Source organism: Drosophila suzukii, chromosome X, assembly GCF_043229965.1.
Source record: "Drosophila suzukii chromosome X, CBGP_Dsuzu_IsoJpt1.0, whole genome shotgun sequence".
Classification (NCBI taxonomy): Eukaryota; Metazoa; Arthropoda; class Insecta; order Diptera; family Drosophilidae; genus Drosophila; species Drosophila suzukii.
Genome location: NC_092084.1, coordinates 5516345 through 5540920, shown reverse-complemented (window position 1 = coordinate 5540920; position 24576 = coordinate 5516345). Strand labels below are relative to the sequence as shown.

General features: G+C 40.7%; 2 protein-coding genes across 2 annotated transcripts; both read right to left on the bottom strand.

The window, feature by feature from the left end:
• Positions 1–1136: 1136 nt before the first annotated feature.
• B-H2 (homeobox protein BarH2) lies at positions 1137–10212 on the bottom strand. The gene is made up of 3 exons (XM_036820698.3): positions 8851–10212; positions 3777–4029; positions 1137–2051 (listed from the first exon to the last, which is right to left on the bottom strand). The coding sequence occupies exons 1-3, from the start codon at positions 9890–9892 to the stop codon at positions 1421–1423; spliced, it is 1926 nt and encodes a 641-aa protein (XP_036676593.2). The 5' UTR covers positions 9893–10212; the 3' UTR covers positions 1137–1420.
• Positions 10213–21366: 11154 nt separating this feature from the next.
• Positions 21367–24498, bottom strand: LOC108015001 (uncharacterized). The gene is made up of 4 exons (XM_017081227.4): positions 24265–24498; positions 23554–24142; positions 22734–23029; positions 21367–22230 (listed from the first exon to the last, which is right to left on the bottom strand). The coding sequence occupies exons 2-4, from the start codon at positions 24060–24062 to the stop codon at positions 22091–22093; spliced, it is 945 nt and encodes a 314-aa protein (XP_016936716.2). The 5' UTR covers positions 24063–24142; positions 24265–24498; the 3' UTR covers positions 21367–22090.
• Between the last annotated feature and the right edge of the window lie 78 nt (positions 24499–24576).

Here is a 24576-nt window from a genome sequence, read left to right as displayed (position 1 = left end):
ATAGTATATGTACATATTACTTACTCCTAATATTTTCTGTAAAAACAAGGAAAAACTAAAAATGTTCTACAAAATCATATTTTACCCTCACGCTGCCATCTCTAGAGTGCTGATTTCCATGCAGGGTGGATCCGTTCCCGGCAAGTCAATTAGAAACGTTTCGACACTCGAGCGGCGAGCGGCGTCTTTGCGGAATCGGAAGCGGAATTGCGATTGGCGGTGGTGTGGGGCTCACTTCTTGGCAGGAAGGACGACGACGACGACCGGGAACAGGAGCAGAACCCTTGGCAAATGTTAACAATTTCTAAGTGAGCAGTTTAGTGGCCGCTTCCCAGGCCAAAATGCAACAGTTCCTCGAGTGCCCCTATCGAGTTGCGTTCGACCCCTTGAGATTTCGACTGCGACTTTTCGGCTCGTGTGTCAGCTCGCATTAGGCTCAGGATCGCAGAAAGGTCCTTCAGCCCTCGGCGAGTCCGTCAGCTGCACAAGACAAAGGCCATTTCTGGATTGCTCTTTTTTTCATCGCTTTATTATTACTACACACAATAGACGTCTTAAGACTAGGCACAAAAAAAAAGTTGTAAAAAAAATATTGTTTGGAAAAAAAAAATCGTGTTGCTTATGTTGTTGGTCTGCTGCGTATGTACAAAAATCATTTACAAAAATTTACAAAATTTCATCTAAGCTAGGTTTAATTAAATATAGAAAAAAAAAGGTTTATGTATAGATGTACTTTATGTTTTTCTTCACAATTACTGGGGGCGATTCCAAGAGACAGATGAACATGGGGAGTGTCTAATACTGTTACTTCTTCTTTTTTGGGGGTTTCTTTATACAATTTTGAAATGTATGTTAGGATGAACTATTTTTACCACAAACTAAATACATTTTTAGTGGCAAGGTGCTCTCAAGTAACCTACGACTGCGTTTAAAATAATATAAGCAAGTAGAATTTGAATATTTTAATAAAGTATATTTTTAGAAATATTTGTGACTTTCATCATAGCAAAATAGGTTTTTTGAAAATCATGCAGATGATCATGGCATTTTTAATGCGGGGAATGTTATCTATTTAGGAAAATATCATTTGACTGCTATTATTTTGAACCCAGCTGTACGTGTCTGAAAGTCCCAAGCCCAATGTCTATGCGTTGATTTTATTTTATATTTTACTATTTATACAAAAATTGTAAACTTCATCTTTAGCCAAAAGTAGTCCACCATATTTCATAGTTCTTGAATAAACACCACCCACTAGATTATTATGTTAGACCAGCGGTTCACACCACTGTTGTATACTGTGCGTGTGGCGGCAGATATGCGGGTAGAGTCAGAAAAAATCGTATCTCTGCTGCCCACCGCTGCTTTAGATAAATTTGTGAGATCCAGCTTTTGGGGGAGGGATTTCTCTCGGGGATCCTCAGACCTCCAGGGCCAGTTCCTCGTCGTCCTCCTCGTCTCGTTCCCGCTCCCTCTCGCGCTCCTCATCCCGCTCCCCCTCCTCCTCGTTGAGCCGCTCCCGGTGCGGCGGACTGCCCGGATTCAGGGGCGGACTGGGCGTGATCAATCGCTGGCGACTGCTGCTGCTGGTCCGCTCGCAGTCCGCTTCGCTATTGGCGCTCTGGCTGGTCGCTGGCGAGCGGGACGCCACCGGAGGTTGTTGCTGCTGCTGCTGCTGCTGTTGGGCGCCAGCGGAAGCGGCTGCTGCCGCCGCAGCGGCATAGTAGCCGCTCAGCATGGGCGAGGAGCCGGGGGGCGGGGGAGCGGGCATTCCGGGCAGCGCCATGCCCGGCGGCATACTCGTTGGATACATGCGGTACGAGGCGGGCAGGGCGGGCTTCTGCAGGGCGGCGGCGGCGGCCGCCTGGCGGTAATAGATGTCGATCGCCGAGGGCGGGGCGCCGTGGGGCGATTGGGCGGCAGCGGCGGCCGCGTACGGCCAGGCGCTCAAATAGGGCGTGGCACCGCCGTACAGCCGCTGGAAGGCGGCATAGTTGCCCGCCTCGGCGAGCAATTCCAGTCCCACCGCCGTCTGACGCTTCCATTTGGTTCTGAAATTATAAAAACAGAAATAATATTAAAATTTACTGGGGAATAGATAACATTTTAGGGAATTGTGTAGCCAAAGAGTGGCTTTATAAAATAAAACTTCCCTCTAATTGTGAAGCCTTTCAAAATGTGTCGGGTATTATGAAAGGTATACATATAACTAACTCTTCAAACCTTGTAACACAACATTTAAATTTATACAAGCTTATAAAATCGTGTAGTTTATAGTTTGATTTATCTTTTTTCAAGAGAGTTTTGAGGAAGCCATGAAGTTCGAGTCCTCATCCTCGATGAGTAGTTCGTCCTCTCGATTAATCATGGCACAGTAGTGCCGAGTCACTGGAGGCCTCTCATCCCACAATATCCCGCCGTGCGGCCTCAAGGATTCCGCCCCGACTGTTTATATTTCGCACTTAATTGTTTTGTCATTAATCTTGTGCCAGCCCACCGAAAAAAACAAGAAAGAAAAAAAGAAATTGGAAATACTCTAAGCCGAAAACTGAAAACCGAAAACTCAGGCCTAATTGGCAGCGACCCGCCCTTCTTTTTTGGCAAATCCTTTATTTGTTCGAGGCGCCAGGACCTCGACCGAAACTAAAACTAGAACCAGGTCGGGGTCGTATATTTTTTACAATTTTTGCCCATTCATCGTGCGGATAGAGCAGCAGCTGTGAAGTGTTTTGGCCTAATGGGAGATATCATGAGTTGACTTTGGGCGAGGTTATGACAGCCTAAGGTTTCTGTTTGTTTTTCCAAATATTCATTGAATTTCTGCCTGCCTCTGGGAGGTGAAATTGGATTAGGAATTGAAACAAGGAACTCTTATCTGCAATATTTATCCAGGGATAAATAACAAATGGTTACCAGTCAGAGTTAAAGGATATAACAAAAGTCTTAAAAAACATGTTTCCATTTAACACAAAAATTCAATTTTCATTTAGGTACAAAAATAAAATAAAAATATATCACTAAATTTATATATATTTAAATTATGTCTACAACTTGTGCAACCTCTGACTGATACCGGATGTGCTTTAACATCGTATTTTCACCCGAAGAGATATAAGAATACATGTGTATAGACCCCTGCTACATATATTTCACGTATAAAACTACAATAAAAATGTATAAAAAAATAATTTAAGCCCGCTACCCCCTTGGAGAATTCACACAGCCATCAGTCATATCCGGTAGCGTTTTGCGCCGTCAGCTACGCAAGATGTTGGCCTGCTGCTCCTCATCTCCCAATTCACAATTCCCAATTGTTGTGGTAAGCATTCTGTGCTCGAAATTGTGACAAGTCATTGGGCAATAATTAAAAACGAAAATAAAACGCGATCGAACGTAATAAGGCGGCAATCGAAACGAAAGACTTAGGCAACAAACTTGCACTGACAAAAAAAATGGTGAAAAAGCGGACGGCTCATTTATTGAGCAGAATCTTCGTTTTAACGACTTGCAGCGCAAAATGCAGCAAATTAAGCAATCAGCATAAAAAAACACAAGCAGCGATAAGGTGATGAATGCAGGAGAAAAAGGTAAAAAAAAAAAATAAGAAGAGGAAAAGCAGCCATTAAGAGGATTTTTATTGGAAAACTGCGCGAAGAAATGGGCGCAACGCATTAAAGGCGCTGATTACCGGCCACTCAAGGCACCCCCGCCCCCGATAAATCCCCCGAAAAACCCCACCCAGCAATCCCCATTAAACCACAAAGCGAGCCGCTCACCTGCGATTCTGGTACCAGGTCTTCACCTGGCAGTCGCTCAGCTCCAGCTTGTTGGCCAGCTCCATGCGATCCTGGACACTGAGGTACTTCTGCCGCTCGAAGGACTTCTCCAGCGTCTGCAGCTGATGGTCGGTGAAGGCGGTACGCGCCTTCCGCTGCTTCTTGCTCAGGCTCAGGCTCAAATGCGACGAGGAGTCGCCGTTCGCCGAGCTGCCGTTCTTCAGGCTGTCGTCGCCGTCGTCGTCCTTGCCGCCTGGAAATAAATAGGAGAAGAAAACTATTTAAGAACCAATTTTAATAAAAAATGAATACCTATAAAAATGTATACAAGCATATATGTTGCTATGGCTTTCTCCTTGGAATAAACTCTAAATACCCCTAAAAAGGATTATCAATTTGGTATACTTGATACTCAAACATTTTTAAAAAAGTTTGTTTTGTTTAGCTGGTATACTTTTAATCATATTATACCATCATATTATATCTTTAGACTATTTCGCCCTGTGCATTTAATTTTCAGATACAAGATGTCTATTGTTCTGAGACCCCTTTTTTTGCAATATCCCCCTGACATCTCTCATATATTTGCAATTTTCTGCAACATTTACGCGCTTTTTTGTTCTTTTATGGCCGGCCAACATGCAACAAGATCAACTGCAGCAGCAGCAACTGTTGCAACTCCGCAAGAGCAGCAGCAACATGTGCATGTGGCAACATTGTTGTTGCCGCTGCTGCTGCGGCTACCTTCTGCTAATTTGCAATTAAACAGTTTATGAGCACAAATTACAACAACAACAACAAACAATTATCAGCATTACTTTGATGGATGTGCACAGTGAAGATTGCCGCTAAAGGATGGCAACCGGAATGCAACCCCGGCCAGTTCTTTGTTGGCCTATAGGCATCTGCCTAACTAAGTGTTTATTGAAATGCAATATATCATGGTAAGCCAAAATGAACTATAAAGAAATTTAAACATTTTTCAAAACCAAGCATAATAATTATTAAAGTGTGTTAAGAAAATTTAAACTGTTCTTTAAAAAATAGTATTAACATTACATTCATTACGCTTTTAGCAAGTAGAAATATTTTCTTTCATTTTTTAAGTTATACAAATGTTATACCAAAGCAAAGCGCTATTCTCCCTGTGCATTTCGAACTCACTTGAGCTTGAAAATCTTTCAGAAATCTGTTTTACTTTGTTGAATGCTCCACTAATAACTGAGGCACTTTCTGGAGCCGGCCACGCCCCCGTCTTCCGCCTTCTGGCTTCTGGCTTCCTCTTTCTCCTGGGCAACTCCCACTCCGCAGCCCCGCTTTTTTGAAATGCATTAACAACCGTTCCCCGAAGAAGTTTGGCTTTCGAGGCATTTCCGCAATTTCTGTTCCACACTTGCAGAGCTTGTAGTGCCCCTCTTTCTTCTGCCAGTCGCCCCCTCTCTCTCTGGCTGGCTGTCTTTCTTCCCCCTGGTTTTTAGATAGTATCTCACCCCCTTGGAAAACCCCTATGCAGTTTTTACATTCGCATTTGTAATTAAGTGCTTGTGGCTAAACTGTATTAAACATGCTTAAGTGTGCAGCGCCTATCTCCCCCTCTCTGTCTCTTTGTATGCTGCTGTCTCTTTCATTTTTTCAAGTTGGTATTTCTTGTGTTTGCATTTTAATTGCGCAACGGCAGTAACCATGGGAAGAAGCAGCAGCAGCAGCAGCAGCAGCAGCAACACATTTGCAATTGGCCTTTTTGCATTTTAATTAAAGAATAAAAGCAGCGTTCTTTTAGACCCCCTTTTTAAGCTCCCCCTTCACCGCCCTTCTCCCCCATTTATTCGCTAAACGTTTATCAACATTTTGATAATGTTGGCGTTTAGTGCAGTCTGGTAACAACAGCAACATCAGCAGCAAACGTTGCAAGTGCAGCAGCAACATGAGAAGCGAGTGCGCTTACATAACGGTTGTTGGCTTTTCGTGTTACCTGCATTATAATTTGTAATTATTATTGTGGCTCTTGGGTCTGCGATTTAACATTTCCTTCACGGAAAATGGGTGGAAAATTATGTTGGAAAATAAACAACGAAGCATTAAATGCTCTGCTGGTAGTTTTTGGGAATATTTTGGAACAGAATAATGTTGAAAATATTATAGAAAGACATCGAACTGATTATAGTACATAAATGGTTTGTCATAAACCAACAAGCCATTTATATTGCCTCCTCAAATGCTATAATACCCATTATATAGCACTAAAACACCTCGGCTAGGGAATTCGCCATATCAATCAAAAGTTAAATAATACAAAAATAAGAAGCGAAGCCAAAAGCAGAAGTAGACCGCAAAATAGAAACAAAAGACTTGGGCAACGAACTTGGTTCGCTTTGGCGTTTTTCGTGGCGCACGTGAATTTTTCGTGGATATCCATTAAAAATTATGTGGATTAAGTGGATGAGCTTTGTCTGCCCTGCTTTGGGCCATATAAACCAACATTAGTAGACGTATGTGATCTTGGAAGCCAAAGCAAAAGTCTGGCATTCCTCAAATACCGAAATATGTGAAAGATGATGCCCGAAAATATCAATTTCAATATTGAAACTCTTGTTTTTCGATTTTTTAGCACTCGTTGGAGGCATTGAAGCGGCAGGAGTTTCCCCCCTCTGATCCCGATCCGCTGATTATTTTTCGAACCCCCTCCTTTTTTCGATTAGTGTACGGTTCGATGGGCAGGGAACAAGCTTTTGGGTCAATTTCAAACGCGGTGCCAGCCAGGATCGCCGTTTGAGCCTCGTAAAAAGGCCAAGATGTGTAAGAAAAGGGGCAAAAGGAGTGGAAAGATAAGGAATGGGGTGAAGGAGGGGACGAGATGAAGAAAGAGAAGAAGAAAAAGCAACAACTGTCGCTCGCACGCGTCTCAAGTGACACGCGAGTGTTGAACTTATTCATATATCCTTCTCTTTCGCTGTAGATAAAGCTATTTTCATCTATTTCCCCTCTAAGTTTATATTTTGTTTATTTATTTTATAAATAAATAATTCTAAAAAAATATGTAAGCTTCTAAGTGTTTAAACAATATATCAGTACGACCAATCTATATATACTTTGCTTACATTTTATAAGGATTGTTTCCTCTCAAAGGTATAATGTTACCCTTTGAATTCATTAAAAAATAAATATAAGAAAATATATAAGCTTCTAAACTTGAAAATATATATATCATTAAGATAAATGTATTTATAGTTTTCTTTAATTTGATAAGGATCCGACTGTTTCTATAAATATAATATACACTCGATTTGAAATATGAAAATCTAATCTATACTTGGTGTTAGAAATTTCTCCTTTTTTCACACCTTAATCAGCAATTGATTAGAAATGTATGTAATTTAAAGTCCAGGGTATCAGAACCTTCGGTGTTTCAGAGTAGCCTTCCTTTTCTCGAGGTATCTCTCAGTTTTTTTGGTGTTTTTCTCAGCGTGGGCAAAGGAGAGGGACAGAGAAAGCGAGTATGTCAATGGGTGTTTTTTTTTTGTCGAGACTGTGTGTGGGTTGCTCGACTGCCCAGCCAGCAGATTAAATTTAATTTTGATTTTGATTTTGATTTCTTCAGTTTTATTTTTATTCATTTGCGTGTGTGTGGCACACAGCTTGGCTTGTGGCTCAAATCAAGGCAATTTCGTTTGGAAAAATTGACAGCGGGAAGTCAAAACAGAAGGGGGTCACTTGGAGGGAGAAATCCCCGCTTTTTGGTTATAGTTTAATTTGTTAATTGATTTTGGCACAAGTCAAAAAAACATAAATGTGAAAATTGTCCATGAAATTGGGGAAGCTTTGATTGAAAGAAAATTGGTCAGGGGCTTATAAATAATTATTTAAAAAAAAGGTTTAGTAGAGATCAAGCAATTATTAAAATAACTGAAATTAGTCAGCGTTTTTAAGGCACACTAATTTAATAAATGTAGCATTTTATATATGTAAATATGTAGCCTAGCTTTATTTGATTTTTTTGAACGTAGCCAAACAAATTATTGCTGTAAAAACCAACATTTCAACAGCCTTTTTTCCGATTTCCATGCTCTTCAAAATAAATACATATATTCTTGGCCTTTCTAAATTATATTGCAGCAAATCAATTGCAAACGCACGATTACGGCTATTTAATAGTAATTTGTCATAATTTGCATAACGTTTAAAAGCACTTAACGAGAGAAAAAAGTTAAATTAAAGCTGGCAACGAAATCAATTAAATTGTTGCATGCAAAACGAGGGAGGGACGCGGGGCGTGGCTGTCAAGGGTATTCCGTTGACAGTTTCGACTGGGAAATAAGCTGAACACTTGGCTAATCTATCTGGCCAAGAAACAGGGGGGACTGAGAAAAATAAAACCAGAGACGGAGAGAGAGAGACCCAAAGACACCTGCCTCAGAGACCCAGACTCACCTGTAGTTTTCGAGTCTTCAACCCAGCCTATCAACCCAATGCTGGCATTTTCCCCATTCGAGCCTCACAATTTATGGTGGTTGTTGCTGCGGTTGTTGTTGGCCGTTATCTATTAGCCAACAGCCACAACAAAAACACGGACAAAAACAAAAACAACCACGCTTAGCACTCAATATATGATATATCTCGGTCGCGGGGAAAAATCGTAAATTTAAAGTGGTGCGAAGTCAGGGGTCAGGTGGAAAGGTGTAAATTGGTTTTGGTATTGCCTTAAATGTATTAACACCAGTTTTCCCTCTGGCTCCCAAATTAATAGCAACCGAATCGTATTGGAAACAAAGCCATACTAGATTAAATATATGTTTAATTTTAAGGAACATAATAAATAGTAGTAACTTTAACTATGACAATAGAGCATAATAACAATACTATAATATTATATCTTCTGTACTTTACCAATCCTAACTTAAATACTTTAGAATTATATATGATTTATCAATCTATTTCCAAAGATATTGATCCCTCACTTTTTCTAATCAAGACTATTTACAACCAATAAGTTCTGTAACTGTTCTCAAGTGGTAGTACGCTAAGTATCACCCTCAATCACATATTTTTATATATCCCATATATATTTCCGACTTACCGCAATCATCGCTGTCGCTGTCGTCGATTGTGCTGGCCTGATCGCCGCTGATGCTGCTGCCGGCTCCTCCGAGCAACATGTTGCCGTTGCCACTGCCATTGTTGTTGTTGTTGCTGCTGCTGTTGCCGCTGTTGAGGTTGATATTAGCACTGCCACTGTTGTTGTTGTTGTTGTTGTTGGTAGCACTGCTACTGTTGTTATTGTTGCTGCTGGCACTGCCCAATTGCTGCAACATGAGTGGCGATCGAGACCGCTCATCGTGTATGGGATGATGCAGATGCGAATGATGCTGCTGGTGGTTCAGGTGGGTCAGGTGGCTCAAATGCTGGCCAGGATCACCGGGCAACCCGTGGCCATGTCGATGCAGTGCCTCCAATCGCTCCCTTTCCAGCTGCAAGTGATGTGGGTGGGGATGTTGCTGCTGTTGTTGCTGTTGTTGCTGCTGCTGCTGCTGCTGCAGGACAGCATAGTGGGCGGGCGGAAAGTGGGCGAGCAGGTGGGGCGGCATGGGGTGGTGGGCATAGGGATTGCCACCAGGTGGCGAGTGCCGTTCCCTATAATGTTCCCGCTCCCGCTCTCGCTCCCTTTCTCTTTCACGCTCGAAACGCAGCAATTGCTGCTGTTGCACGATGTATTGCTGCAGAGCAGCCTGCTGATGTTGCTGCTGCTGTTGGTGTTGCTGCTGCTGCTGCTGTTGCTGCTGGTGATGATGTTGCGGATGTTGCGAATGATGGTGATGCTGGGCGACCAGGTCGCGCTCCGCTTCCGACGGGCTGCCACGCCCACCAGAGGAGGCGGCCGCCAGGGCCGCTGCTGCTGCTGCCGCCGCCGATGCGGCCGCCGCTCCGGCCAAGATATCGGTGATCATGAAGCGGGATCGCGTGGCCGTCGTCGCCGTCGCCGTCGTGTTGCTGCCGACGGCCGGAGAGGCTGGACGCGGCATGCCGCCGCCGACGGCAGCGGGATGGTGAGCGGTGGCACTCGGTGCACTGCCAACGGGAGCTGCCGTTGTTGCGGACATTTCCGGTGGCATTGTGGTCATGTGTGGTCTCAGCCGACGACGCTGCTGCTGCTGCACCTGCACTTAGCACCCAAAAAAACAAACACGAGTGTAGGAATCGCGAGTTTGTAGCACTATTTTTTTTTAGTTAAAATGTTGCTGCAGTCACTGGATTGATTACTTGTTTTTCAAGCCGTTCTATCGTTTCTATTAGTTTTTGCTTTCTGTCTGACTTTTCTAAACTCAAGTTGACTTTTAACGCAAATGTTGCTGGTGTGCGCGCACTGTTTGATGTTTCAAAGCGGAGCAACAACCGCTCGCCTTTGGCTTTCGACCGAAACTGAAACTTGCTGGCAGCAACAGCAACTGCCAGCAGCAACAGCAGCAGCAACAACAGCGGCAGCAACGGCAACAGCAACAACAGACAGCAAAAACCAGTTGAGCCACTGCTTTTCATCAGCTGCCACCTGTCGTCGTCTCTTTCTCGCCCACTGACTTGGCCCAGTCAAGGTGTGGTGGGTTTCCCTCTCTTTCGCCCCGCCAACACCTCTCGCTCGCACTCACTGCTGCCCACGTTTATTGCCCGCATTTATTGGTCGTAATTGGCAGCAATTGACATTCATTAGGCTTCAATCAACGGACCTCGAGTGTGCCAGTGTGGTGACTTTCGCCCCGGCAATGGCCGCACGTCTAACGGTTATTTTTATGGCAAGTGGTGGACTTCGTTATTCAAAGTAACATCCATTTCAAAGTAATCATAGCTAACTCACCTTCTAAATTACAATTTAATTACCAAAACAAAGCGTACATTTATAAAGAAGGGCTTAGTACAAAAACTTCGACTCCAATAAAATATTTTTAAAAAACTAAAGGACCGAATATAATTTTTTGAACATTAAATTTCATAACTAAAACGTTTTCGTTATCTCTAAGGGTTAAATTTAGGTTTAGGGGTGAGTTGGTTAAGTGTCATGATTTTCAGGCATTTACAAAATTATTTCAAGTACAATTAGGGGTTAAATTGTAAATTAAGGGTGTGAGGGCTAAAAAATTTAATATTGACCTACATTTCTCTATTAGAAATATTTTAGCTATAATACTATAGAAATAGTTAGGATTATAATGTTAGTAAAACTCTAAATTTCTATTAACTTCAGTAATATTTCTTTACAATCTTAGAACTTTAAATATTATTGAAGTGTTTTTAAACGGATTACCCTAAATCCCTAACTATAATAAAGCGTTTGAGTGATTATGCCTGAGTACCAATTTTCATAGAGGTAGCCCCAGTGGAAGCCTAGTTCCTTAAGGATAGTAAGTGCTCAGCGCCAGAAATGACTTGCCATAAACTTTATAGGGTAGCTGGAAACTCAACACGATTATGGCAGCCAGGCAGCTGCTGCCTTTGCTCTTGTGTCTGATGGACAGATAGCCGGATGGCAAGATGGATGGATGGGATGCTGTCAACCCTGTTCTGTGGCCAGGCCACGCCCCCTTAAACTGGTTCCGTGAGCGAGAGGCCTGCTGCAAGGCATCTGCCTGTCTCGCTCTGGCCCAGGGCCTGGCCGTATATGGATCGCCTGAGGCCCTCTCGCTCAGCGAACTTTGTTGTTGGTGTCTTTTGTTATTTTTGCGCTTGTTAACACTTTTTGTTTGGCATTTAAACAGTAAATTGGCAGCAGTTTAATGCTGCACGCTTCCCTCTCTGTCGCACGCGGTAGTGCTTTCTCTCTCTAGCCTTTTCAGGTTTACTTCTTGGACTTGTATCGATGTCAATTTGCTGCCTAATGTGCAAGTGAATGGGTCTCAGGGGGTGATGGGTGAGGGGGTGAAAGGGGGTCGGTACAGGGGTCTCCTCCCGGTGGGCAGGAGCTTCTCGAGGAGGCCGTCTTTGGCGCCTGGAGGCGGATGCTCCGGCCACCACATGGTTATGTATGGTAGGCTTTTCAAAATGGCTTCACGGCAGCAATTGTCGGGAATTATGTGCCATCGGTATGGTATGGTCCCCAGTTCCTGTCGCCAAACGCTTCCAGGAATATGCTCACCTAATCATAGAAATATCCCAAGCATTTACGACCTGACAAACGATCGTGGTGAGGCAGGAAAATGAGGACGTGACCGGGAATGCATGCCTATGCAATTTGATTTTCCCGTCCAAGCTCTTATTCAAGTCGCTTAACCGCCAGAGCAAGAATTACCTTTAATATAAAATATTTTAGACAAAAAACACTGTTATTTTTTGCAATATTTTAAAAATGCGAAAAGATAATGTTTTTAGTCCAATATAAACTTTGTATACAAGTTATGAATTAGGATTGTAATCTTACAGTTTTGAACGTAAAAAGTAATTATTAAAGTTTAAATATTTCGTGTGATAATTAATAAAATAGGGGTATCATTTAGACCATTTTTTACATACATGCAAAAACCTATATTATTTATATACCTAAATGTGACCATTTGTGTTATTAGGACATGTCCTTGAAATTTACAAGATTTTAATATAATTAGCCATTTAATGCACGTGTACTAATTTTAATTGGAACTCCCCAAGGCCTATCCATCTCAAGTAATTTTCCCATCTGTCACAGCTCTCTTTATGTCAGAATGCCACAACCCCATTAATGAGATTCCCGTAAAAATGTGACAATAATTTATCTTTCGGCATTCCCTTTGCCTGCTAATGAGCCAACTTGACTTTCGCCACTCTCTCGCACACACAATCACCCAAAATCACACGGATATTCGACGTATTTTCATTTTCCAGCTGGGTCCGCCATTTTGTCGGGGTCTAACTAACGGCACTTGCCGCTCGTTCAGCGAGTACAAAGCGAAATATAATACATGGCAGCGAAATAAGTTAATTAAAGATGAGCTCGGTGGAAATTGTAAAACTGGAAGTACGACACATAAATACTCTAACTGACGGAGTTCCTGAAATAATGTTTATTTCTTCAAAAAATCTCAACACAGATTATTTTGATAATGAAATCTTGCAGTAATAATCCACTACTACCCACTTTCAAAACAATATCCATGGTCAACACCCAGTTCCCATAGGAAAATCAATCTTATAAGCCTTATATCTCAACAGTTCCTTCCAGAACTATAACTACACCCATCCATTAGGGGAATTAACACCGAGTACCAACCTTCAGAACGGTATCATCGCTAAAAGCCCAGTTCGGATGGGATAGTTGAAGCCCACAAGACTGCCATTAAGCCCAGTGTGGTGCAAGTGTGGTTCACCTTTCGCGTGGTTTAAAAAGACATTAAAAATGACAAATACGCAGTTGGCGGTGCGAGAAGGTCTCGTTCCCAAGCAAATGACTGGGGACGCTCATTAAGAGTGGCTGAAACTGACCAGCTGACCATTAACGTGACCCCCGACCCCGACTCGCTTGCCCAACACTCCCCCACTCCCCCACTGCCCCACTCCTGCCTCGTAAATTTCCGAGTGTCGCCCTGGAAAGTAATTTTAATTAGCCATTGCCACTCACCGCCCACAGATTGCGATGGGAAGTGGGTGGCAAGCGGGTGGAAAGCAGTGGAAAGTAGCTGAAAAGTGGGTGGACGGGCGGAACAACCCCCTGGGGATGCGCTTAAGTGCCTTGAGGATGAGTATCCTCCGTCTCTCTTTTTCGCATCCTGGGTTGTTGGCTTTTTGAAGGTGTCGTAATTGCACTCAGCTCACTTGATTCCCGATAAAAGCGGAACACAGGGAATTCGGATTTCGAATGCAAACAAATTAAAAAGCACTTAACAGGGGTCCAAAGTAAGGAGGGAGGATGAGTATGGGTCTCGAACGGGGGACTACAGAGAGGTATATACAGAGGTATAATACGCACACATGTACCGACTCCTTCTAGGCGCCATTCGTCGTCGCCTGTGTGAGATCATTTAGCAGTTCGGATTGGGACTCATATTCGGATCCGGGGATCGTAAATCCTCTGAGCTGACCCTGGCGTGTGGCGTCAGTCAAAGCGAATTCAAATTGCCCGAAAGAGTTTAACATCCTGTTGGCGGAGCCAGTCTACCTGGTTGGATTTGGTCCCCTCCAGATCCCCAGATCCCGAGATCCCCAGAACCCAAGCCCCCGCTGCCACTTAATTGAGGTTTAACACAACATTTACCGCTTTTCGCTAATCGCCTTGAAGCTGCCGACGTCGATTCAAGGGGCCTTTCAAAGATGCACAGTGGTTGGAGCCTATTTCAAGTGTATTTTTTACTATCGAAATTATCTATATAATTTAGGAAGATTTTTGAAAATAAAGCTACCATAAACTGTACGTACTCTTAATTAGGTTTTCGAAATTAAAAACCCAAATTTTTTATCTGATCAGCGTGTTTCTTACTAAAAAAGCTCATCTGTTTAATCTTTTCATCATATAGAAATTCTAACAAAAATTCCCTCCACTGAATAAACATAAAATTTAGCTTACAACATTTTATTTAAACATATATAAATGCTTTTTTTAATAGTTAAAGCAGATCATTAACATTTTTAAGAACTAATTCAAAGAGTTTACTAGTTATGTTTTTACCACTGTTCCTTGCGATCGAGGAGTGGTCTTTTGGGTCGAAAATTCCGGGATCGACTCTAGTAGGCCAGCCAGGCCAAAACCTTTGGCTCATTCATAAAAATTCAGGCTTTTGTTTTTGTTTTGATTATGCGGCTTAATAACAACACGTCATGTCATTTCATTTCGGTTTTCGGCTCTCAGCCATCCCCCTATCCCTATAAAACCATTTCGTTGATCCCATTGAGAAATGCTCGACGTTTGTTCATCACGCAATGTCGCGTCCGCATTAAAAAAATATAAATATAAGTAAAAAAAAAACAACAGCCACCGCGGCTCTTTTCATCAGTCATCATCGGGAACTGTGTTGTTATTCTCGTTGCATTTATATTTAATAATATTGACGTTTGACCATAATATCGACCCTCGTTAGTTGCCCCCGATGAAATTTATAAGCATTTTTCGAGAATTCATTCAGAAGATAAATTAGGGAAATATTTCGAGCCCCTCAATTGGGCAGATTGTGGAGTTAATATCTCGGCCAAACTAATTGGTTTAGATTGTACAGTTCTCCAAAGGAAGTTGCGGCCGAAACCTTAGAAATGTCGATTAAATCGTCACTTTCTCAATTGGCCTGAGTATTCCCTTTCTTCTTGATGGCGATATAACCATTTTTAATAATTCTTGGGCATTAAACACAAAGTCTATGATTGGGGTATTTACATAAACAAATATAATTACTTAGTTCTTAATATAAATATATAAATTTTAAAGTCTGTATAACTTAAGTTGAAATCTGATTTTACATTTTCAAATCTCAGAAAACTTCAAAAAGATCCAAGTTCTAAAGTATACAAAATGTTTAGATGGCACCTCCCAAGACTATTTGAAAATAAAAAGCCCCTCCCCAGATGAATGATATATGCTCGCATTGGGGCGATTAGGCCTTATCGGCTGTTATATATCATGATGACCGAAACAAAGGCCCACAGACAAAATCGTACAAAAAGAGCCACAAATAAAGGCGAGAAATGAGATTGGACTGAGACGAAAGAGTTTTCCTCGGGCGGGGTAATTTTAGGTTTTATGTTAATTCCCATAGACCATAGGCCATGGACCAACCGGGCAATATGCATAAAAAAACCCCAATCGAAAGGCGAGACCGGGCATCAAATTAAATCAGTTTAAATATGGCATAAAATAAAAGTACAAAATCATGTTTGTTTAAAAGGCCAACGGCCAACGGCCAAAGCAACGCCAACGGGTTAGAGTTAGTATCTGAAATCGAATTTATCGCCGCACAATTTGTGAAATTAATTTACTCGCCCCGTCGACGCTGAGTTCCTCACTTTTTATTTTTTATTTATTTTTTTCTGAGTCGGACTTTAGTGATTTGAGTGAGGTAATTATGAGTGCCCCTAATGCCGTGGCAGGCGATACGCTGTTTGATTGTCAGTTTCTGCCGATAAGTTAAAAGTCCTGGCTGGCTGCCTCGCATAAATCGGGGCCCCTATCAAAATCTTATCGACGCCACACATCAGCGGTCAGAGAGTTTTCCTTTCCACAACCCACAATCCAAAACAACGGTCGAGAATATCGCCATTTGGCGTTGACAATATTTTTCATGCTAAGAGACTTTTAAGCTGTCAACGCGCGGCGCTCATAAAAATCGACCACCAAGCGGGACAGAACGGACGGAATCGGTTCGAAACGAATCGAATCGGATCGGGCCGACTTGAATCGAATCAAAACTGGGCCTAAATCGACACAAGAAAAAATTTCGACTTGATATAGTAAGGTTTCCTATAGTATATCATATTAATTCATACAATATCATATCATAAATCGCTTTATACCATTACGTTTACATTGTAATGTTATTTTTTAGGAAACACTGTCTAGAGCTCCTTCATTTCAAACCTTATATTATAATATTGTAATGTATTATCTTGCCATTTTCATTTTAAGGACATTTATGATTCGTTTACATTTAACGTAATCCTGAGTTATATTTAAATCTTATAATATTTTACCTAACAAGATTTTTTTTGGTGCATTTCGAGGCAGTGAGCTGGGTTCGAAATTGCATTTCGAGGTTGCCCAACAGCGTCAAACTGTCTGGCAATTGTTTTATGCATTTAATGGGCTCTATTTTATAGGAGGCGGAGATTTCGGTGGGGCTCAACTCGATTGGAATGCGACCTAAGAAAATAATGCAAAGGCTTCACAAACAATATGCCACTATACCAAGGAAAATAAATAAAGAAATTAAGCAAATATCTTATTGCTTAGACTTACGTAATAATAAATGTTGTAACATTCCTAAGCTCCTATTTAGATTATCAGATATCCATTTAGTTCTTAAATGAGTTTTCCCTTATATTTTGCAGACTGCATTTTTAGTTTTGCTATTCGAAAGTGGGTATTTCTGTTTACACCCAGTTTTCTCTTATGGAAAACAGGCCCAGGACTAGTTGGCCCACTTCACCTCAAACCCCAGCGGGAAATACCGGGCTGTTTTCGTCTTTCGTCTTTATTTGCTTTTCCAATTGACACGCCCCCGGTCGCAGTTTTCCTGTGATGGAAATCCAGCGAGGGCAAAAACAAATGAAACGAAACGAAATGAACAAACAAATTGCCGGCGTTGTAACAACTTGACATCAGCACGTGCCCCTGTGTGAGTGCCCATGGGCGAGGGCAGTGGCGTAGGAGGGGGTCTTAAATACGCCGAATGGGGGTTTCACAAGATACATAATGGGTATAGTTGAAACAAGTAATGTACCATTTTATTGTCAAAATCAATCTATACTTAAAATACAACCTTAACTTCTTTTTTGAGGGGTATATTTTTGGATATAGGAACATTCAGAACTCAATATCAAATTGTAGATTATAAAAGTGTCAGAAAATTGAATGGTAATTTATTGGTTTTATAAAAATGTAGTTTTTTTAGCTATACGTCAGAATTTTCTCAATCTTGTGATTAAGGTTTGAACATTTTCAGATGACTTAGTGGTTCCTTTTTAGGCAAATTAGTAAAAGGGGTTACAAGCAAATATTTTGAACATAGTTTTGTAATGCGCAACCCCTCAACTACCATGGCCCACGCCTCTTGCTGAGTGTGTAAGAGATTGTTGACAATTGCCAATGGCTGCTTGTAATTCCCAATCTATGAATATAAAATAGGCCGGGGTCCCGCGTCCAGGACCCAAAATCCCCAACCCTTGTTTGCCAATCAAATCATAATCTGAATTTGCGAACAACAACAAGTAGATAGGGACATGAGGATGCGGCGAGTAGATAGGGACATCAGGGGGCCGAGGCCGAGGACGAGTGATGGAGCAAATGCAATTTTACAATGTTACATGAAACGAGAAAACGCGCAATTTGTGCTAGAGCGGGATGGCAAATCGAATGGTGGATGGTGGATGGGGAATGGGTCTGGGGCTGGGGGATGGAGTGAGCGAGACAGCTGCAGAGGACTTGTGCTTTGACGCCTTTTTGATTTGATTGTCCATGACATGACGGGGTCCCAATCCGCTCATCTTCCCTTTCGTACCGCTCACCCAAGGTCCCCTGCCCTGCGCTACAAATTCACATATTCCTAAATCCCCCTCCACAGCAGTTCTCGTTGCATGTGCGCCATTTGTAATTCACGTCAAAAGTCAGTCGATGTTGTTGTCGTCGTCGTCATACCCTTTGAGAGAGCGTATTCGGGGTCTTTCATCGGTTGAAATTCAATTTGACCTTAAATGTTGCAACAAAGTTACTGCTATACAATTTTAAAGATACAAAAAAACCAAAACTGGACTTCCGGTGCCTATAAATTTCGATTTCATACTGTGTTACAGTTTATTATCTTTGAATTTTTGGTGAATTTTTCATTTTATCATTTTATTTTTAAAAGTTTTATAGTGATTTGTATTCAAATCTATAATAGAATCGTTGAAAATTTTTTTACAATTGAATGCTAGACATTTTTAAAGTTTCTAATGATCTGATTTGTGGTATATAGGTCTAAGTTCGATATTATATTATCTAATTATCAGAACTAGTATGAAAAATAATCATAAAAAATACTAGAAAGCTTTTTTGTAGGGTGCTTAAAGATCCAACTCAAAGAATGGGTTCGGCCAGACGGGTCCTTGCTGTTGTTGCTGCTGTTATTCCACGACGGATTATAATTTTCTTTTCCGTTTCAATGCATTTCATTTCCGTGCCAACGCACGAACGACCCTTGATCCCATCTGTATGCCAATGTGTGTGTGTAATTGTGTACTTTGTATTTTTGCATTTTTGACTCAATTACAATTTTCATGCAAAACCAGCAGCCAGAAGGAGAAAAGTACGGACGTTGATTTAGTCACAGGCATAAGTAATATTCGTGGTAATCGGATTAGATAATGTGATCAAAATTCGAAATCAAATCAACGACAGCGAAAAGTACTTTTTATTCTTTTGAAATTTGCCAGTTTCCCATTTTATTCTAATTTGCTATATGTCTTGTTAGCAGATATCTGTAGAAATTATCCGTCTCAAGCTTGCCACTCGCATTTATCATTTCCGGTCACGAAATAATAATAAAATAAAAAATAATAATTTAAAAACTAAAAACAAAAAAAGATGTACCCCTTGTAAAGAAAGTGAAAATTTTCGAAAATTTTAAGCTATCGAAATCAGTCAGAAAATGGTTGCGATCAATTATGTAGCTTGTTAGCTGTTCAAAACAGATTTATTTTTAGATCTAGCACCATTTTTGACCAAGTTACAGCAAAAACGGTCTAAGAAAAATATCGGTTTTTCGCCAAAAAACTAAGATCCTTTTTTTCGACCCAAAAAAAATCAGTATTTTGGGCGAAACAACAAAAGTAATTGTCCAAAAATGGAATTTCATACCTTGTTGAACTCGTAATTAAATTTCCAATCGATTGGCATTCATACCTAAAAAATTTTATTTTTGACCAATTTTCGCAAAAATAGATGATACTAACCCTAGTAAAAAAAGTGAAAATTTGCGAAAATTTGAAGTTATCGATATCAGTCAGAAAATTATTGCGATCAATTATGTAGCTTGTTAGCTGTTCAAAACAGTGCGTCTTTTAGATTTCGGATCATTTTTGACCAAGTTACAGGAAAAAAGGTCTAAGAAAAATATCGGTTTTTCGCCAAAAAACTAAGATCCTTTTTTTCGACCCAAAAAAAATCAGTATTTTGGGCGAAACAACAAAAGTAATTGTCCAAAAATGGAATGTCATACCTTGTTGAACTCGTAATTAAATTTCCAATCGATTGGCATTCATACCTAAAAAATTTTATTTTTGACCAATTTTCGCAAAAATAGATGATACTAACCCTAGTAAAAAAAGTGAAAATTTGCGAAAATTTGAAGTTATCGATATCAGTCAGAAAATTATTGCGATCAATTATGTAGCTTGTTAGCTGTTCAAAACAGTGCGTCTTTTAGATTTCGGATCATTTTTGACCAAGTTACAGGAAAAAAGGTCTAAGAAAAATATCGGTTTTTCGCCAAAAAACTAAGATCCTTTTTTTCGACCCAAAAAAATCAGTATTTTGGGCGAAACAACAAAAGTAATTGTCCAAAAATGGAATGTCATACCTTGTTGAACTCGTAATTAAATTTCCAATCGATTGGCATTCATACCTAAAAAATTTTATTTTTGACCAATTTTCGCAAAAATAGATGATACTACCCGTTGTAAAAAAAGTGAAAATTTGCGAAAATTTTAAGTTATCGATATCAGTCAGAAAATTATTGCGATCAATTATGTAGCTTGTTAGCTGTTCAAAACAGTGCGTCTTTTAGATTTCGGATCATTTTTGACCAAGTTACAGCAAAAAAGGTCTAAGAAAAATATCGGGTTTTCGCCAAAAAACTAAGATCCTTTTTTTCGACCCAAAAAAATCAGTATTTTGGGCGAAACAACAAAAGTAATTGTCCAAAAATGGAATGTCATACCTTGTTGAACTCGTAATTAAATTTCCAATCGATTGGCATTCATACCTAAAAAATTTTATTTTTGACCAATTTTCGCAAAAATAGATGATACTACCCCTTTTAGATTTCGGATCATTTTTGACCAAGTTACAGCAAAAAAGGTCTAAGAAAAATATCGGGTTTTCGCCAAAAAACTAAGATCCTTTTTTTCGACCCAAAAAAATCAGTATTTTGGGCGAAACAACAAAAGTAATTGTCCAAAAATGGAATGTCATACCTTGTTGAACTCGTAATTAAATTTCCAATCGGGCAGCCGCATTTCGCATTTAATACATTAATACAATTAAATTGCTTACGAGTTACCACACCCAGTTCTTCGCAGTCCAAATCCTCCTAGTTCTGGAAGTCTTTCTGTTCCTTCTTCTTCTGCAAGAGGCGCCTATCTAATTAAACAATCTTTATTTCCAGGGGTGCTGCAAAGTAAAGGCATATGACTACAACGCACTCTTGCGCCACAACAGAGCTCAGCACAAGATTAATAAAAAATAGTATTGTATTCATTATTTTATTCATCATTTTGGTTACTACTATAAAATTTGGCTCTCTCGGTACCCCTGTTTACTGTGAATGTCAAAATAGGCGGGCGTTTTTAAAGAATCATTTTGCGAGAATGGTTAAAGGTGAGTGCTGCCAGATCGATAAAAATACGTAAAGCAGTGCTGCCAATGAAGCAACACATAAAGCGTGATTCCGTTTAAATTTAAAATTTAGTAAATATGATAAACGGAATATATTCCGTTAAAATTTTTAAAATATAAAACTTAAAAAAAAATAGATTTACATAAAATAGATTTCGTCCTCGAGTGTAAGTATAGAATTTATAGAAATTTGCAATCAAATTCATTAAACAGTTTAATATAAATTCTGCTTGGTATCAATTTAACTTTAACTTATCTGCGTAAGCTATTATATTAGTTCCCCTTGTTACTGCTGCTAAGTTTAATGCACCCTTCACCAACCGCAAATAAAACGCAACCAGCTTTCTTATTCCTTCCGCTTCTTTCTTGTTTTGCTCAATAAAACACTTAAGGCTAATTTTGTTACAAGGTTTTTCTGCTTAATCATGCTTCTCCGGTTTACTCAGAAAATAGGACTTTAAATTATAGAAAAAAATGTATAATTATGCATTAAACAATCGCACGCACACACAACTTTACCGCCTAAAAACTAACAGAAGAACATAATGTGGCCACACGATTCTGATTCTCACTTTCTCACTTTCACTTCTTTTCTCTACCGCGCGCACCCCTTCGCTCCCTTCCCAATATCTCGATATATATAAAGCTGATCCGTCTGACACCAAAATGAAGGAGGGAGGAAAAATGGAAGGAGCAACGAGGGTCTCGCAATCGAACTCAAACTCAAACTCTAGTTAAACATGGGGCTGTGTAAGTATAGTAAGGTATATATATATATCAATTATATATTGTATTGTACACGTGAATGGCGTTGGCTACTACATACTCCGGAATATGCACGGCGTCAAGTGTATAAAAATTGTTGTTGTTTATCCTGTCTGTATACAAATCCACTACTGAGAACAACTTTAAGCCTATTGAAATAAGAGGAAAGGGGGAAGAGTCTAGTCATATCGTAAATGTTACATTCGCGCAGGTTCATGAAATGCTATCGATGAGTTTTGGGACCGAAAACCCCGCTCGAAAACGGAGGAGGATGTCGAATGCTGGATGCTGGACGCCGCGTTCATTGGGTGTGCGCGGTTATCACGATGTTTATCTGCGGATAGACATCCGGTTTGGCCTCAGACGTGATCAGCTGCACCATCCGCTGCTGCAGTTCATCCTGGCTGGCCTGCGTGCCCGGCGGTATCATCCAAATTGCATCTGTTTGGATAAGAAGTGGGAATTGGGTCATTAATTATTGGTCCTTAAATTTTAAATTAATCTATATAACTAATAAATTTTATAAATGGCTCATGAAAAATATGTACAAAGGCGGATTAAAAAAATCAAATTATTTGGGGGTACTTGAAATATTGTTAAATGTAGTGTTTATCGTCCCAACAACAGTTTCCATTTTATATTTTACATATAATTTAATTTTTAAATAAACAGTTGGTTAAGTTTAACGTGTTTTTTTTTTTTCAAAAAAGAAAGTCCTAACAAAGTGACTTTTTCGAAAGTAAAAAAAACTTTTAAAATTATATCATTGATTCCTTTATATGGTCCATGCAACTTTACGTAATCGAATTCCATGTTAAATCGCTTGAACTTCTCGGAACTTAGCACTTCATTACTTTAAAAGTTTGTTTACTTTTCTATATATATCGAATTTTGAGCTCATTGGGCGAATCTAGATCTAAGATCGAGGGCTGTCTCTTGCTCACCGCCAAAGTACCAGCCATTTGGAGTGCACAACCGCCACATAATCGGCGGCTGCGTGGGCATCAGATCGGCCAGGATATCACAAGTTTCGCCAGGACGCAGAGCGGGCACATTGATGCGCTGCGTCTGGATGGGCGAGGTCAGATAGCAGTTGTTTGGCCAGCGCTCGGTGCCGTCATTCTGCAGCTGGAAAGCCTGCTGCTGGGCATTTAGGTGCTTTCCCTGGACGATCTTCATCGAGGGCAGTGACTGCAGACTGCAAAAGTCCAAGTAGCAACCCACCGCCGTCTGCAGGCTCCTGAAAGGGAAAAATTCGAGATTAAAAAGATGCAATACCTATATCGTACATCAATACTCTGGTTTTATAAATATTCGTCTTTATGGATTTCACATATTTTGAACAAAAATCTGACTATTGACTTTAAATAAATAGCTTCGATTTGTTTAATTAAGATTATACTGTTCTAGAAACGTATAGTAAAAAAAAACAAAATCACGAACATGACTAACTCGAAAACTTGAGTTTCCAATATCTACAAGTGCATTTATTAAACTGGAAGCAGTAATACTACGAAATGGAGGACATAAACAACATAGAGTTGTCCTCAGTCTCTATTTTTTGTATGGAAAAAAGTTAGACCATGAAATTCAACAAATACGAGCTTATCTTAGTGATGTTTTTACAAGTACAAGAAATATTTTAGAGGCAATATAGGTGTTAACTCAAATTTCAACAAGGAAACACCCCTTAAAATAGATTTTGGACTAACAAATCTTTTAATCCGAATGTAAGGTTTCGGAGAGGGGGTATCTACGACTTACCAGTTGCTCATCTCCAGGTAGAACCTGGCCGATTCCCGGTTCATCTGGTTGTTCATGAGGCTCTGGAACTGGCTGATGAGGTCCTCGTGATCCGTGGTGCCCATGCAGCTGAATTGTTGCAGCAGCAGGGAGTCGATATCGAAGTCATTCGTCGGCAGACCCTTGATGGCGGACGCGGATACGGATGCGTTAGCGGATGTTGCGGATGGACTGGGACTTAGGTTCGAATTCAAATTCGAGTTCGAATTCGGAGTGATGTTCGGAGTGGAATTGGGTATTCCGGGAAGCATTCCAGGGGGCGGGGGCAGGGGTATGGCCATCATGGGATTTGTGGTTGTTGTTGTATTGGTTGTGAGTCCGAATAGCGGTTCACATTGCATCTGTTGTTGTTGCTGCTGCTGCTGCTGCTGATGCTGTTGTTGCTGGCTCTCCGAATTAGGATTCGGGTTCAGACTCAAATTCATATTTATGTTCTGCATCTCGTTTTCGTAGTTCTCCTCCACATCCATGGCGCTCTGTTTCTCGTTCTGTCCGACTAGCCGTCTAACTGCCTGACTGTCCCCTTTGTTTGCCTTCCTTCCCTTTCTTTCTGTAATTAATATATCAAATCAAAATCGCAATCGAATGAAAATGCGTTTTACGCTTTTGTTGTTGTTTGAGCACTTGTACACACGCACGCACACACCCACACACTCGATTGGGAATACTCACACACAGGCGCGCACACAGATGCAGCAGCTGGTTTTTAAGGGCGACGAAAACAACAACAGCGGCGGTCACCTCGGCCAAAGGGGGCGGAGCGTTGGGCGTTCCGGCTTTCGGCGTCTACTGGCTTGACCTGTGACCTCGAATAAAGCCGGAAGGCGATCGCTGGACAGCTGAGAAATGCGGGAATAAAATAAAAAGGCTACAAATTCTTGGACCGCAAAAAAGAGTGTGGGTAAACGCGGAATGGCAGTGTTTAAAAACGACCATTTTGGTATTTATTTGGTGTGTTCGCGCGATTGCGTGAATGTGTCTACG

Bases quoted from the DNA above. Each gene is read 5' to 3' on its own strand.
- B-H2 (XM_036820698.3), bottom strand. From the start codon at position 9,892: ATGACCACAATGCCACCGGAAATGTCCGCAACAACGGCAGCTCCCGTT. The intron at 4,030-8,850 runs GTAAGTCGGAAA...ATTTATTTCCAG, and splicing joins CAGCGACAGCGATGATTGCG to GCGGCAAGGACGACGACGGC. The intron at 2,052-3,776 runs GTGAGCGGCTCG...TTATAATTTCAG, and splicing joins ACCTGGTACCAGAATCGCAG to AACCAAATGGAAGCGTCAGA.
- LOC108015001 (XM_017081227.4), bottom strand. From the start codon at position 24,062: ATGGATGTGGAGGAGAACTACGAAAACGAGATGCAGAACATAAATATG. The intron at 23,030-23,553 runs GTAAGTCGTAGA...TTTCCCTTTCAG, and splicing joins TACCTGGAGATGAGCAACTG to GAGCCTGCAGACGGCGGTGG. The intron at 22,231-22,733 runs GTGAGCAAGAGA...TTATCCAAACAG, and splicing joins AAATGGCTGGTACTTTGGCG to ATGCAATTTGGATGATACCG.